This window comes from Oncorhynchus kisutch, linkage group LG3 (assembly GCF_002021735.2).
Source record: "Oncorhynchus kisutch isolate 150728-3 linkage group LG3, Okis_V2, whole genome shotgun sequence".
Taxonomy (NCBI): domain Eukaryota; kingdom Metazoa; phylum Chordata; class Actinopteri; order Salmoniformes; family Salmonidae; genus Oncorhynchus; species Oncorhynchus kisutch.
The window spans coordinates 57,763,791-57,779,138 of record NC_034176.2 but is presented as its reverse complement, the minus strand read 5'-3'; the positions used below and the strand labels follow the sequence as shown (position 1 = coordinate 57,779,138).

Below are 15,348 nucleotides of genomic sequence, written 5' to 3'. Positions count from 1 at the left end.
CCCCCTCTCTCTCTCCAACCCACCTCTCTCTCTCCAAACCCTCCTCTTTCTTCCCACCCCCTCAACCCCATCCTCTCTTCTCCAAAACCCCCCTCTCTCTTTTTCCAAACTCCCTCTCCTCTTCTCCAACCTCCATCTCTACTGCTTCTCCAACCCCTCCTTCTCTCTTCCACCCAAACCCCCCTCTCCTCTCCAAACCCCCTCCCTCTCTCTCTCCAAAACCCCCTCTCTCTCTCCAAACCCCCTCTTCTCTCCAAACCCCTCCTCTCTCTCTCCAACTCCCCTCTCTCTCTCCCAAACCCCCTCTTCTCGTCCCGAAACCCTCTCTCTCTCCAAACCCCCTCTCTCTCTCCAAACCCCCTTCTCTTCTCCAAACCCTCTCTCTCTCAAACCACTGATCTCTCTGCTCTCTCTCTCTCTCCTCTCGGGGCCCTCCCTCTCGTCTCTCTCTCCAAAACCCCCCTCTCTCTCGTCTTCTCTCTCTCTCCAACCTCTCTCCTCACTCTCTCCCTCGCTCTCTCCAAAACCCCCTCTCTCTCCAAACCCTCTTCTCTCCAAACCCTCTCTCTCCAAAACCTCTCTCTCCAAACCTGCCTCTCAAATATCCCCTCTCTCACCAAACCCTCTCTCCAAACCCTCTCTCTAAACCCTCTCTCCAAACCCTCTCTCTCCAAACCCTACTCTCCTCGGTCTCTCTCCAGAATCCTCTCCTCTCTCCTCTCTTCTCACTCTCTCCAATCCTCTCTCTCTCATCTCTCTCGCTCTCTCCAAACCCTCTCTCGCTCTCTCCAAACCCCTCTCTCTCCAAACCCCTCTCTCTCCAAACCCCTCTCTCTCCAAACCCCCCCTCTCTCTCCAAACCCCCTCTCTCTCTCCAAACCCCCTCTCTCTCCAAACCCCCTCTCTCTCTCCAAACCCCCTCTCTCTCTCCAAACCCTCTCTCTCTCCAAACCCCCTCTCTCTCCAAACCCCCTCTCTCTTTCCAAACCCCCTCTCTCTCTCCAAACCCCCTCTCTCTCTCCAAACCCTCTTTCTCTCTCCAAACCCTCTTTCTCTCTCCAAACCCCCTCTCTCTCTCCAAACCCTCTCTCTCCAAACCCTCTCTCTCCAAACCCTCTCTCTCCAAACCCTCTCTCTCCAAACCCTCTCTCGCCAAACCCTCTCTCTCCTTATCTTGCCAAACGTTTTGATCGTTTTGATCATTTCCAATTTGTGATGTTTATTTTTCTGCCTCATAATATAAGGAGAACGCAGCTGATAATTTTCCTCATAGCGCCAAGTACGTTTTGCAAAGAAGAAAAAAAAGTTGAAATAAGGTTGTTCTGATCTTTTAAATACACTGTTGTTTTCCTCTCTCCAGAATGAAATATCTGTGGACTGGCCATATGTGTGCCTTTGCTGCCTATGGCGTGTGTGGCAAGGAGCTGTGGTCCCTCTGCCTAAACACGATCCACTGTAACACTAAAACAAAGGTAAAGGCAACAGCTCAGATCCCTAAGGTTTCTTTTAACAGAAGAGTGAGCACAGTACCTGTTAGCAGGTTCTGCATTCCACCATGAGATGGCCCAGCCCTACACTGAAGCAATAGGAACACATTGAAATGGTAGCTTGCTTGTACAGTGCTGAACAGTTACAATCTTATCCAGTAGGTGGCAATATGGTAACAACCGATTTAAACCAAGATGTCTGTATAGAGAAACAAAATGTCACAACAGATTGTAATGTTCACCCTGGTTATTTTTTTTTCTCTCATTTTGCAGCTGAGGCTGATCAGGTACACAGTTCCACTTGCCATTCTGGGATTTCTATGTTGCAAGGTGAGACATTTGCCTTGCTATTTCATCACAATTTGCAGTACAATATTTTCTCACCCACAGAGATTGCAGTAAATGTGAACTGATACAGAGTTGAAAATGGAAGCGGCTACCGGCTGGTGACTAGTGTGTTAAGGACTTTGGCTCTCTCCTCTCCTCCTCTCCTCACTCTATCAACAGTACAGATGAATTGGCAGTCATTTGGGATGTGTGAATATTATATAGTTATATGAAAGTGATTATTGTGCGCTGATGTGTTTCTGTGGAGTTTGGTTATTTAAAGGTATTTTTCCTTCATGCTGTTTCTCTGTAGTTTTGGCCCAAACTGATGACGGAAGTATCAGAACTGAGAGAATTCTACGACCCTGACACCGTTGAGCTGATGACCTGGATTAGGTAAAAAATCCGATGTATTTCTGCTTTAATCTGCGCACATGCGACACATGCAGTTGAAGTCGGAAGTTTACATACACTTAGGTTTGGAGTCATTAAAACTCGTTTTTCAACCACTACACAAATTTCTTTAAAAAAAACTATACTTTTGGCAAGTCGGTTAAGACATCTACTTTGTGCATGACACAAGTCATTTTTCCAACAATTGTTTACAGACAGATTATTTAACTTATAATTCACTGTATCACAATTCAAGTGGGTCAGAAGTTTACATGCACTAACTAAGTTGACTGTGCCTTTAAACAGCTTGGAAAATTCCAGAAAATTATGTCATGGCTTTAGAGGCTTCTGATAGGCTAATTGACATCATTTGAGTCAGTTGGAGGTTTACCTGTGGATGTATTTCAAGGCTTACCTTCAAACTCAGTGCCTCTTTGCTTGACATCATGGGAAAATCAAAAGAAATCAGGCAAGACCTCAGAAAAAAAATGTAGACCTCCACAAGTCTGGTTCATCCTTGGGAGCAATTTCCAAACGCCTGAAGGTACCACGCTCATCTGTACAAACAATAGTACGCAAGTATAAACACCATTGGACCATGCAGCCATCATACCGCTCAGTAAGGAGACGCGTTCTGTCTCCTAGAGATGAACGTACTGGTGCGAAAAGTGTAAATCATTCCTAGAACAATAGCAAAGGACCTTGTGAAGATGCTGGAGGAAACGGGTACAAAAGTATTTATATCCACAGTAAAACGAGTCCTATATCAACATAACCTGAAAGGCCTCTCAGCAAGGAAGAAGCCACTGCTCCAAAACTACCATATAAGCCAGATTACAGTTTGCAACTGCAGATGGGGACAAAGATTGTACTTTTTGGAGAAATGTCCTCTGGTCTGATGAAACAAAAATATAACTTTTTGGCCATAATGACCATCGTTATGTTTGGAGGAAAAGGTGGGAGCCTTGCAAGCCGAAAAACACCATCCCAACCATAAAGCACGGGGGTGGCAGCATCATGTTGTGGGGGTGCTTTGCTGCAGGAGGGACTAGTGTACTTCACAAAATAGATGGCATCATGAAGGAGGAAACTATGTGGATATATTGAAGCAACTCAAGACATCAGTCAGGAAGTTAAAGCTTGGTTGCAAATGGGTCTTCCAAATGGACATTGACCCCAAGCATACTTCCAAAGTTGTGGCAAAATGCCTTAAGGACAACAAAGTGCAGGTATTAGAGTGGCCATCATAAAGCCCTGACCTCAATCCTATAAACAATTTGTGGACAGAACTGAAAAAGCATGTACAAGCAAGAAGGCCTACAAACCTGACTCACTTACACCAGCTCTGTCAGGAGGAATGGGCCAAAATTCACCCAACTTATTGTGGGAAGCTTATGGAAGGCTACCCGAAACGTTTGAACGAAGTTAAACAATTTAAAGGCAATGCTACCAAATACTAAGTGAGTGTATGTAAACTTCTGACCCACTGGGAATGTGATGAAAGAAATAAAAGCTGAAATAAATCATTCTCTCTGCTATTATTCTGACATTTCACATTCTTAAAATAAAGTGGTGATCCTAACTGACCTAAGACAGGGAATTGTTACGAGGATTAAATGTCAGGAGTTGTGAAAAACTGAGATTAAATGTATTTGGAGGTGTATGTAAACTTCAGACTTCAACTGTAGATGCACACGCGCGTGGATGTCAAACAAACGCAAATCAGGTTAGCTTTGTTCCACAGATCAAATTCCACCATCGTTGCCTGTGACTGCATGTGTTTGTGTGAAATGTAGATTTGGTGAGCTTGTGGCGCATGAATAAGACATGGAGTTCTGGCGAGGACCCAGCTGTTGGCAGTGGTTCAGCCCGTGGCCCAGGCCCCTGTGGAAGGGTTTTTTATCAAGCCAATCAGTCCTGATGTGATCGGAGATGGATGTTGAATTTGGCGTGGCTCCTTGGCTCTGAGAGAGACTGACTGGGGAGGACCGACCTTAAAAAGACTCACTCTGTGAAATGACACAGGTTCTCTTCCTCCAGAGAAAATCCAATTTGCTCGGCGGATTAGCGTGTAGCGTTACCTTCGCTGGTGCTGGCGCATTAAGCCTCTTGCCATGCGCTAATTACATTTAAGATGAAAGAGTTAAGCGGGGATCGTGTTTCATGAGACTCGGGCAGAGCAAAGCTGCTCTTGTTTGTACATTATCACAAATTCAGAGCGAATGTGAACAAAAAAAACATAGGAACATATATTTCTGTCTCATTCACAGTGTTTTACATGAAGTACTCATTGATTTGTTATGGTAATCTTGCCGGGGAACGTACTCGAACATACCTTCTATCCATGGGCACTTTTTTAAATAGTTACATTGTAGCAAATCTGTAGAATTCGGGAGATTTAAACAGTGCAACAGAGATGTTAAGGAGAGAAGAAGAAGACTTGTTTGCTGACTGTTTCTTTTTCAGTTAAAGCGGAGTCTGTGAGTCTGTGAGTCCCATCCAGCTTCCTCCTGCTAACTGCAGGAGGTCAGTGGTAGCTCGCCATTGTGTACGAAAATGCTTGATAATTTCTCTCTTGACTGTGCCGGCTCCACTCGTGATGGTGCCCTTTTTAAGTTGTGCTGGTGTCTTGTCATTTCTGTCTTTTGACAGCATTGTGAAGCGCCGTCATCACAGACACCCTTATCATTTAAGCTTTGGCTGCTATGCAATTAATTTCCCCTCTTTTGTTCGGTGGTTAATGTTGTCACGCCATCCCCTTTGAGTCTGGAAAGCTGAGTTATTTCAGAATGTTGCCTTGTTTTTGAATAATGAAGACAAATGAAGCTTTTGTTTTCCCAGGGAAACTTCTGTCGCTGTAAGAGCGGCTGTTCACGACTGGAACAATGAGGACGTTTTCGCGCTGGAAACTGTATTTCTTCATGTTTTTGATACGCTCATATCCTCCACTTTCACTCATTGCTAATTGTCGTTCTGTCAGCTTTATTTTTTTCTCTTCCTTATAATTTGTCGAAATTTGAAGTTTGATTTGAAGTTGTTATACATAGTCTCCAGAGGATCTCAGTAGCAGTAAGTAAAACTCTTGTCTGTCCTCGTATGAACCACAGTTATACCCCCCCTCAGGATAATATCAATGGAAAGCTGGTGACTTCGCCCACTGTGAAATTGCATTATAATAACATTTTTGCCAACCCTCCCTCTCTCAACCGTTCAGTCAGTCAATCAATCATCATCACCCTCCGCCCAGTCTCTGGACTCTGTGGCGGTTGAATTGGCCACTATAGTGGCTTGTTGGTGTAACAGCCGATTATCTGTGGCGGTCCGTCTCTTCTAGCTGGGAGCAGAGCAGATCGGCCAGTCAGATAGGATGAGCAGAGCTGTAGGATCTTAGGATGGACGTGACAGGCCCATCTCTGTTTCGATCTCCGTCTCTGCCGTACCTGAGCTCCCTACAAATCTCAGCCGTTAGCATCTCAGAGCTGTTAGCATCCCCCTCCCTCCCGTACCTGCCTCTCTTGGACTCGTGCTGTGTAGACATTTTAGTAGGCTGTCCTCCTCCTTTACTCTCTGATTCGTAGGCACTGAAACTTTCCACCCATCTGCTCTCTTTCTCTCTCTGCCGGCAGCGCTACCACTTTAAAGTCTGCATCAACAGGTGTACAATGGTGTTAATTTACTGCATGACATAGTCCCACCTCTGCATGTAGCATAACTAACACACAGGCACATTGATGCATACCAATTTCACGCTTAATCACCATCCGTGTCCGTCTTCTCCAGCTATTAACAGCATTAATACATTTTTATAATGTCACCGGGGCGGCGGGCGTTTAGATAGCAGAATATAAATCTGAAATGAAATAGAAATCAGCTGAGGTCTGAGGAATCTCACTTGAATATGCAGTAATTAAACACAAACTCCCACAGAGAGGAAGGAAGTGACCCGGAAGAGCAGGTCAGAGGTCAGCCCCATCACCCCATCACACACAGCCCAGGGTGGTTGGCGATTAGCCCCACAAGCTGCTAATGTTCCTAGCGGGGGCGTCCTATCTCTCCCCCCAGAGCCCAGAGGGGGCCAGCGGTCTCAACCTATCCCCCCTTTTCTGTGATGTGGATTTTAACGGCAAATCAACATGAGGTTTGGGGGAGGAATGGAGGAGCTAATAGCTGCTGTGAAAGAGGCTCTGCTGTGATCCCTTACAGAGTTAGTGAGCGATTCGATTTCCTTTTCTAATATAGATAACACAATGACTCCTCCACCAGGGAATAGTAAATTAAACTGAAATCATTTAATTCTACGTGTGTGTGTGTGTTTGAGCAAACTACCCTTTTCTTATGCTCTTTTGTGCTGTTCTCGACTGCCTAATTGATTTGTGAAATACCTGAACAACAGCTCCACAGGTGGTTCTCAACCAACTATGCGCACACTGTGCTGCTTATTTCTGCCTGAAATTACCTGATATCTCAGTTATTACCAACAATTACCACCAACATATTTATTACTGGAAATGGTTGCTATGAGTGGAAACGCACTCTCTCCCCACACGAGTGTATCTGTGCAATCAGACAGGGTTGAGGGAGAGTGTATACAGACCAGACTGTAAACATAATGATTGTTCCGTCTTCTGTGTTGTGGCTCGTGATTTATTTATTTTTTAAACGCCCCCTGAGTTGTGTCGCTGGTCAGAGGGAGTCTCAGGCATGTATCGGTGTAGGATGAGTCACTGTGTCGATGAGCGGAGATCAGTGTTATGAGACCGAGCAGGCCCAAGGTTGGGCTGCGGCAGTAACAGGCTCTACTTAAGAGTCAGCCTCTCTAGGCTGTACTCATATAACAAATTCCACACCGGGCTTTGTCCTTCCTGTGAGTCCTCACCCACCACCTCCTCTAGAACACCTTGAGAAAGATTCCTTGGCGAAAGAAAGATAAACATGGTTTATTTATTTCCTGATAACTATTTGATGTTCCCAGCAGCCTTTAGTAGGCTGCCCTTTCGCTAGCCGTTCAATCTCTCCTTGAAGTTGTTCCAGTATTTGTTCTTAAAATAAAATGAAAAGTGAAAGTCTTAATATGTCTGCGAAGGTTATCGTCAAAAGAACTTGATGGTGTCGAGTAAAGGACACCTGCAGTGTGCAAGTACAGATGTCCGTGTGGTAACTCGACTGCTGCTGAGTCACGAGGAAGCCAACAAAAATGAACGCCGCCTTGTTAAATACACAAATACACCGGGCTCTACAGCGTGTTCACGTCTTCTACCTCTGTGTGGCATTCAGCAGTATCAACGCTGGTCTCCCAAGAAAAACACGTCTTCTACCTCTGTGTGGCATTCAGCAGTATCAACGCTGGTCTCCCAAGAAAAACACTTCTTCTACCTTGTCTTCCAGCTCAAAGACCCCCAAGAAGGCAGTGTTTGCTGGGAGCATGCAGCTGCTGGCTGGGATCAAACTGTGCACAGGGAGAGTCCTGACTAACCACCCACACTATGAAGACCGAGCCCTGAGAGAGAGGACCAGACAGGTAAAACCAATCCTTTATCCTTATCCTACTTCTATACTTAATTACGTTTTTTTTTATTGTATTTTAACACAAGGCCTGACCTGAGAGGGAGAGTAATATGGAGGACACCTGTAAATATGTGTTTTTGTGGGGTTAGCGGTCAATTCCATTTTAAATTCAGGCCAACCAGGGAATTAAACTGTCCACTTGGAAAAGAAAGGGCCGTGTTCCAGTCATCTCCAGAATTGGAATGGAATTCAGAAGGCATGACCTCACCTGGGTGGTGATCCTATCAAGGAGAGGACACCACTTCTGTGTACCTGTGCTGTGATATTAGCATGGAGGGGACCGTCAACCGCGGCCGGGGGAATGGAGTCACATAAGCCTCAACATGAGAGTGTGCTGTCAGTCACTTTTTATATTTCCTGTCTGGCTTTCCCCTCAGTTTTACAGAAGCGCGTGACTTTATCAGCCAGACGACGCCGTGTTTTCATCTCACCCAGGGATGGCAAGTAGCGTTTGTCAGATGCAGAGATTAATCGTGGTGGTGTGAACCGTCTCTAAAGCTCGTTAGACAGCGCAGCACGTGGGGCTAGGTGAGGGGGAGGCGGCCAGACAGGCAGAGAGGAGACGGTGCAGGGCTGCTGGATGGTTGGGTACAGAGCGTTCTGCCACTCTCCGGGTGGCGCTCTACAGCTTGTGGTGCTGTGCCGTGCGGCGGTGTGGGGCTCACGGAGCTCTTTCAGGCAGAGTTCTGACTAATGAAGCTCTGCAGCTGTGGGAGGGAGAGGGAGGGGGGCTCCTCAGGTTGGGGGCTCTGGCTCTGCCTGTGGGACGTGAGCAGAATGTTCCCTCCACACCACCCTGCTGCGTGTCTGTCTGCCAGTCAGCGCCACAGAGGCGTCAGCCCCCAGCATCAGCACGGCCCGCTGTTAACACTCATCGCCCTCTATCAATAAGTCATGCCTGTTTGTGTGTGTGTGTGTGTCTGTCTGAGCCCTGTGTTGTGTTGTCCTCCATGTTTACGTGTGTGTGTGTGTGTGTGTGTTATCCCCTGGGTGTGTTTTCTCTCCTGGTCTTTTCAGGTGTATCAGATCTACGCCCGGCAATCCCCGGAGGAGGTCCACAGGATCCTGCGCGCGGCGGGGGCTGATTTCGTGGTGATGGAGGACAGCGTCTGCTACGAGAGGAGGCATGGCCGGGGCTGCAGGCTCCGAGACCTGCTGGACCTGGCCAACGGACACGTAGGTGTCGTTTCTGTTCTGTAACGGCAGGGGTTGGGGTTCTGCGATGCCAGCTCGTTCACAAATGTATGACTGCCCGCGGCTGTATGTATACGCGTGGGTGTTTTGATGTGTACATGTTTGTTGAAACAGGAGGCAGATTATTTGGTTAAAATATATATTTTTGGGGGAGAGAGTCGATAGTAGGAATATTGATTGGACTGCTTCAGTATGAGAGAAAGGGAATGACGGATAGATTCTTTGGGTGTTTGTGAGATTGGGATGGGGAGGGTTGTTTGGGTGTGTGTGTGTGTGTGTTTTGCATGTGCTCCCTATAAATCACATGTTGTCTGTCAGCCTCTGTCAATCATAGACACTTCAAAGTATGATTGCTTTGAAAGGGCTCAATTACAGGCAGCGTTGGGGTCTGGAGATTCATCCTCCTCTGATCTGCGTCTCACCGCTGGTTGAAAGATGTATTTTCTCTCCTCCCGCTTTTGATGCTAGGAATAAATGAGTCACTGGTTGTTTGGGTTTCTGGAGGCATGCTTGCCTTGCATAGTCTCATCCTTCCCGAGTGGTGTATGTGGGGTTAGTAATGTTTCACTGCATGTGATCCCCATGTCAACATCACGTAGAGATTGGCTCAACTCTTAGAAATCTTTATTGAGAGAATAACAAAAAAAAACGATTTAAAATGTATTTTTTTTGTCAATTATTGAATACCCTGGATCCTTGTGGTTTGTTATCCCCATCTTACCTTCAAGTACAAATCTAACTCAAGGGTACTATTTACTTGTGACAATACATTATGTCTGAACAGTTGAATGCGTCTGTGTTTTTTGGATTAGATCATGGATGGCCCCGGGGACAACGACCCAGACTTGGTCCACGCCTCCCATCCTCGCTTCTGTGAGTCCGTCAAGACAGACGGCCCTGCCTACACAGCCCTCTTCTCCCGCGTGTTCCAAAACAAGACCTTCCACGTCTACAAGCTGAAGAGGGGCAAGAAGAGAGCCAAGGCCGACAGAGAGCCAGTAGCCATGGAGGATAAAACCCAGTAATAAGACCCTGGGTTACCCCATAAACAACGCCCCACCCACCCATATCCAGCCCGCCGCCCAGTCTCCGACTCAGCCTCCTGCTCCCTGCCAAGTCGATAACCTGATGACTGCTCTCCGCTCCCTGCTCTCTGGTCTACCCGACTTCATCTGGAACCATGGCTGCACTCTCCCACCCGCCGCCCTCCCTCCTTCCATCCCTCCGTGTGCCACGGCAGCCCGAGGCAGGTAATCACGTCCGGCTGACACGGCGCTGATTTGAGCAGCGTCTGATTGCGGCGGGCGAGCAGATGAGCACATGCATATCAAACCAGGGCTTTGTGTCAGGAAGCTCATGTGTAAACAGGAGAGGAGGGATGACGGCGCATCACAACAACATTCACGGCTCCCTCTCGCTTTCACCCAGACTTAAGGCAGAGCAGAGAAGAAAGAGGAGAGGGACCTTTGAGAGGGGGCTGATTGAAAGCTAGAGCAGCGTGGGTAATTATTGCGAAGGCCAGTCTGGTCTCTTTGGTGGCCGGGTCTGCAGCCTGACTGCATAGCTGCACCCTGTGCCATTTTCCTTCATTTTTATTTTAAAAACTGTGCCATGTCTCGTCTCCACTTGTTAATGAGGACTCCTCTTTCGATACTCTCTCACTCAAACACAAGGTTCTGCATACGTTGTCAGTTGCGGTGCATCAAGGGGAAGTGGCATTCTCATTGTAATGCATAACAGTCATACCACTGTGAAGAGGATTTGCTCGTTCATTCCGTTGCATTGAAATTGGATGTTTAATTTAGTTGGCTGATAAAAAAATTTACGAGGGAGAAGTCTTTCCATTATGTTTTCCTAATAAGTGCATACTAATGTAATGTTGAGCATTGACATAGTTCATTTTCATATTTATTAATAATTCAGTTTAGATGCATTGGTCATTTAAAGCAACAGTATTTGAATGGAAATTAAATGAGAAAATGTTTATTAACTGTGTGTATTCCCTCAACTCAACACCCCAGAATCATACAGTATTCTGTAGAAGGACTGCATTGTGGGTAAACCATGACCACTGGTCAATGTTGAATTAGGTGAATGGTTAACCTATTCATGGTCACTGGTCTATGGCTAACATACAAATCCAAGTATTTCGATTTTTTTTCACATGTTGGTGCATTACAACATGTTGGTGCATTACAACATGTTGGTGCATTACAACATGTTGGTGCATTACAACATGTTGGTGCATTACAAAATGGGATTGAAATAGATTTGTCATTTTCTGTCATTGATTTACTTTTTTTTATACCGATTTTAATAAAAATTAAATAGCTAAAATATAGTTGTTGGATAAGTATTCACCCCCCCTTTGTTTAGGCAAGCCTAAATGAGTTCAGGAGTAACATTTGGCTTAACAAATCACTTAAGTTACATGGACTCACTCTGTATGAAATAATAGTAGTTGACGTGATTTTTAATGACTACCCCTTCCTTTGTCCCCCCCTTACGTACAACATCTGTAAGGTCCCTCAGTCAAGTATTGAATTTCAAGCACCGATTCAACTACAAAGACCAGAGGGGTGTACTACAAAGACCAGAGAGGTGTACTACAAAGACCAGAGGGGTGTACTACAAAGACCAGAGGGGTGTACTACAAAGCAAGCTACAGTAGATCTACTTAGGGTTTTCTAGAGCTAGCCAGCTTCAGTTACTTTCCCATTCCAGCTCAGGCTTCCATCCGACCTACGATGGGGGATATTGCTCGTCCGTCTGCCGCTAACTCGAGCAGGCTTGTAACTGCGTTTGTATGTCGCACGTGGCTAGTCAAAACACCAGACTTTTCATTGAGACTGCGTTTGTATGTCGCACGTGGCTAGTCAAAACACCAGACTTTTCATTGAGACTGCGTTTGTATGTCGCACGTGGCTAGTCAAAACACCAGACTTTTCATTGAGACTGCGTTTGTATGTCGCACGTGGCTAGTCAAAACACCAGACTTTTCATTGAGACTGCGTTTGTATGTCGCACGTGGCTAGTCAAAACACCAGACTTTTCATTGAGACTGCGTTTGTATGTCGCACGTGGCTAGTCAAAACACCAGACTTTTCATTGAGACTGCGTTTGTATGTCGCACGTGGCTAGTCAAAACACCAGACTTTTCATTGAGACTGCGTTTGTATGTCGCACGTGGCTAGTCAAAACACCAGACTTTTCATTGAGACTGCGTTTGTATGTCGCACGTGGCTAGTCAAAACACCAGACTTTTCATTGAGACTGCGTTTGTATGTCGCACGTGGCTAGTCAAAACACCAGACTTTTCATTGAGACTGCGTTTGTATGTCGCACGTGGCTAGTCAAAACACCAGACTTTTCATTGGGACTGCGTTTGTATGTCGCACGTGGCTAGTCAAAACACCATACTTTTCATTGGGACGGCGTTTGTATGTCGCACGTGGCTAGTCAAAACACCAGACTTTTCATTGAGACTGCGTTTGTATGTCGCACGTGGCTAGTCAAAACACCAGACTTTTCATTGAGACTGCGTTTGTATGTCGCACGTGGCTAGTCAAAACACCAGACTTTTCATTGAGACTGCGTTTGTATGTCGCACGTGGCTAGTCAAAACACCAGACTTTTCATTGAGACTGCTTTTGTATGTCGCACGTGGCTAGTCAAAACACCAGACTTTTCATTGAGACTGCGTTTGTATGTCGCACGTGGCTAGTCAAAACACCAGACTTTTCATTGAGACTGCGTTTGTATGTCGCACGTGGCTAGTCAAAACACCAGACTTTTCATTGAGACTGCGTTTGTATGTCGCATGTGGCTAGTCAAAACACCAGACTTTTCATTGGGACTGCGTTTGTATGTCGCACGTGGCTAGTCAAAACACCAGACTTTTCATTGGGACAATTCTGAAACATCAAGCCATGGGAAAAACAAATTGAAAGAAAAGTTGTCTAGCAAATTCAGCAGGTTTTAGTGTGAAATAGACTGTTAGAAGTGCTGTCTGTATTTTATTACTTGGGTGTGGTTATTAACACACAAATACCTTTTCCCCCCACTCCTATTGATAAAATAATTGTATGAAGTCATAAATGTTTTACTGTGCGTGAAGTTTCAAAATCATTTGTCATTACTACATTTGTAATGTAATAGGTATTTTTAATATGGTCACACTTTATTTGGATAGTCCAGATAGTCTCATCTGTAGATGCTCTACAGATGGTCATACTGTCAATATGCTATCAAGGTCATACTATCTGTTGTTAAGCAACTGTGGTTACGGTTTGGTTTATGCTATGGTTAGGGTTATGTTAGGGTAAGGGATAGGGATAGGGCTAGAGTCATTAGATCGTTTAAATGTTACAGCTGCTCTACAAACACCCCCCCCCCCCCCCAAAAAAAAATAATAATAATAATAATAATAATCCAAAACTATAGAAATACTGCAACAACAAAAAAACATGTAAAAGGAATACACTTTTTGGCCTAAATGCAAAGCCTTATGTTTGAGGCAAATCCAACACAACGCATCACTGAGTAACTGTACAGTATCCTTATTTGCATCATGTTATGGGTATGCTTGACATCGGAAGAGACTGGGGAGTTTTTCAGGATAAAAATAAATAGGATGGAGCTAAGCACACGCAAAATCCTAGAGGACAACCTGCTTCAGTCTGCTTTACACCAGATGCTGGGAGAGGAATTCACCTTTCAGCAGGACAATAACCTACAGTTGTGGACAAAAGTTTTGAGAATGACAAATATACATTTTCACAAAGTCTGCTGCCTCAGTGTCTTTAGATATTTTTGTGATATTTTTTTAAATGATGTAAAGTATGATTCCAAGCATTTCATAAGTCTCAAAGGCTTTTATTGACAATTCCATGAAGTTGATGCAAAGAGTCAGTGTTGACCCTTCTTTTTCAAGACCTCTGAAATCCGCCCTGGCATGCTATCAATTAACTTCTGGGCCACATCCTGACTGATGGCAGCCCATTCATGCATAATCAATGCTTGGAATTTGTGGGGTTTTATTTGTCCACCCGCCTCTTGAGGATTGACCACAAGTTTTCAATGTAATTAAGGTCTGGGGAGTTTCCTGGCCATGGACCCAAAATATCAATGTTTTGTTCCCCGAGCCACTTAGTTATCACTTTTGCCTTATAGCAAGGTGCTCCATCATGCTGGAAAATCATTGTTCGTCACCAAACTGTTCCTGGATGGTTGGGAGAAGTTGCTCTCGGAGGATGTGTTGGTACCATTCTTTATTCATGGCTGTGTTCTGAGGCAAAATTGTGAGTGAACCCACTACCTTGGCTGAGAAGCAACCCCACTCAGGATGCTTTACTGTTGGCATGACACAGGACGGATGGTAGCGCTCACCTTGTCTTCTCCGGACAAGTTTTTTTCCAGATGCCCCAAACAATCAGAAAGGGGATTCATCAGAGAAAATGACTTTACCCCAGTCCTCAGCAGTCCAATCCCTGTACCTTTTGCTGAAAATCAGTCTGTCCCTGATGTTGTTCCTGGAGAGAAGTGGCTTCTTCGCTGCCCTTTTTGACACCAGGCCATCTTCCAAAAGTCTTCGCCTCACTGTGCGTGCAGAAGCACTCACACCTGCCTGCTGCCATTCCTGAGCAAGCTCTGTACTGGTGGTGCCCCTATCCCGCAGCTGAATCAACTTTAGGAGACGGTCCTGGCGCTTGCTGGACTTTCTTGGGTGCCCTGAAGCCTTCTTCACAACAATTGAACCGCTCTCCTTGAAGTTCTTGATGGTGATCTGATAAATGGTTGATTTAGGTGCAATCTTACTGGCAGCAATATCCTTGCCTGTGAAGCCCTTTTTGTGCAAGGCAATGATGACGGCACGTGTTTCCTTGCAGGTGACCACAGTTGACAGAGGAAAAGCAATGATTCCAAGCACCACCCTCCTTTTGAAGCTTCCAGTCTGTTATTCGAACTCAATCAGCATGGCAGAGTAATCTCCAGCCTTGTCCTCATCAACACTCACACCTGTGTTAACGAGAGAATCACTGACATGATGTCAGCTGGTCCTTTTGTGGCAGGGATGAAATGCAGTGGAAATGTTTTTTTTGGGGGGGGTTCAGTTCATTTGCATGGCAAAGAGGGACTTTGTAATTAATTTCAATTCATCTGATCACTCTTCATAACATTCTGGAGTATATGCAAATTGCCATCATACAAACTGAGGCAGCAGACTTTGTGAAAATGAATGTCTCATTCTCAAAACTTTTGGCCACGACTGTACAACGCAAGGCCAAATCTACACTGGAGTTGTTTACCAAGAAGACAGTAACTGTTCTTGAGTGGCCAAGTTAGTTTTGGCTTAAATCTGCTTGAAAATCTATGGCAATAC

At 45.4% G+C, this 15,348-nt stretch overlaps 1 protein-coding gene across 1 annotated transcript in view; it reads left to right on the top strand.

Annotated features, from left to right (window-relative positions):
• The window catches only part of LOC109886052 (probable C-mannosyltransferase DPY19L3), a 47,844-nt gene extending 34,482 nt beyond the window's left edge, over positions 1–13,362 (top strand). Inside the window, exons 14-19 of the mRNA XM_031809462.1 lie at positions 1,361–1,472; positions 1,761–1,817; positions 2,128–2,210; positions 7,593–7,725; positions 8,790–8,948; positions 9,779–13,362. Coding sequence (XP_031665322.1) covers positions 1,361–1,472; positions 1,761–1,817; positions 2,128–2,210; positions 7,593–7,725; positions 8,790–8,948; positions 9,779–9,991 — 757 coding nt within the window. The 3' untranslated portion in view covers positions 9,992–13,362. The remainder of the gene's footprint in view (positions 1–1,360; positions 1,473–1,760; positions 1,818–2,127; positions 2,211–7,592; positions 7,726–8,789; positions 8,949–9,778) is intronic.
• Positions 13,363–15,348: the final 1,986 nt, after the last annotated feature.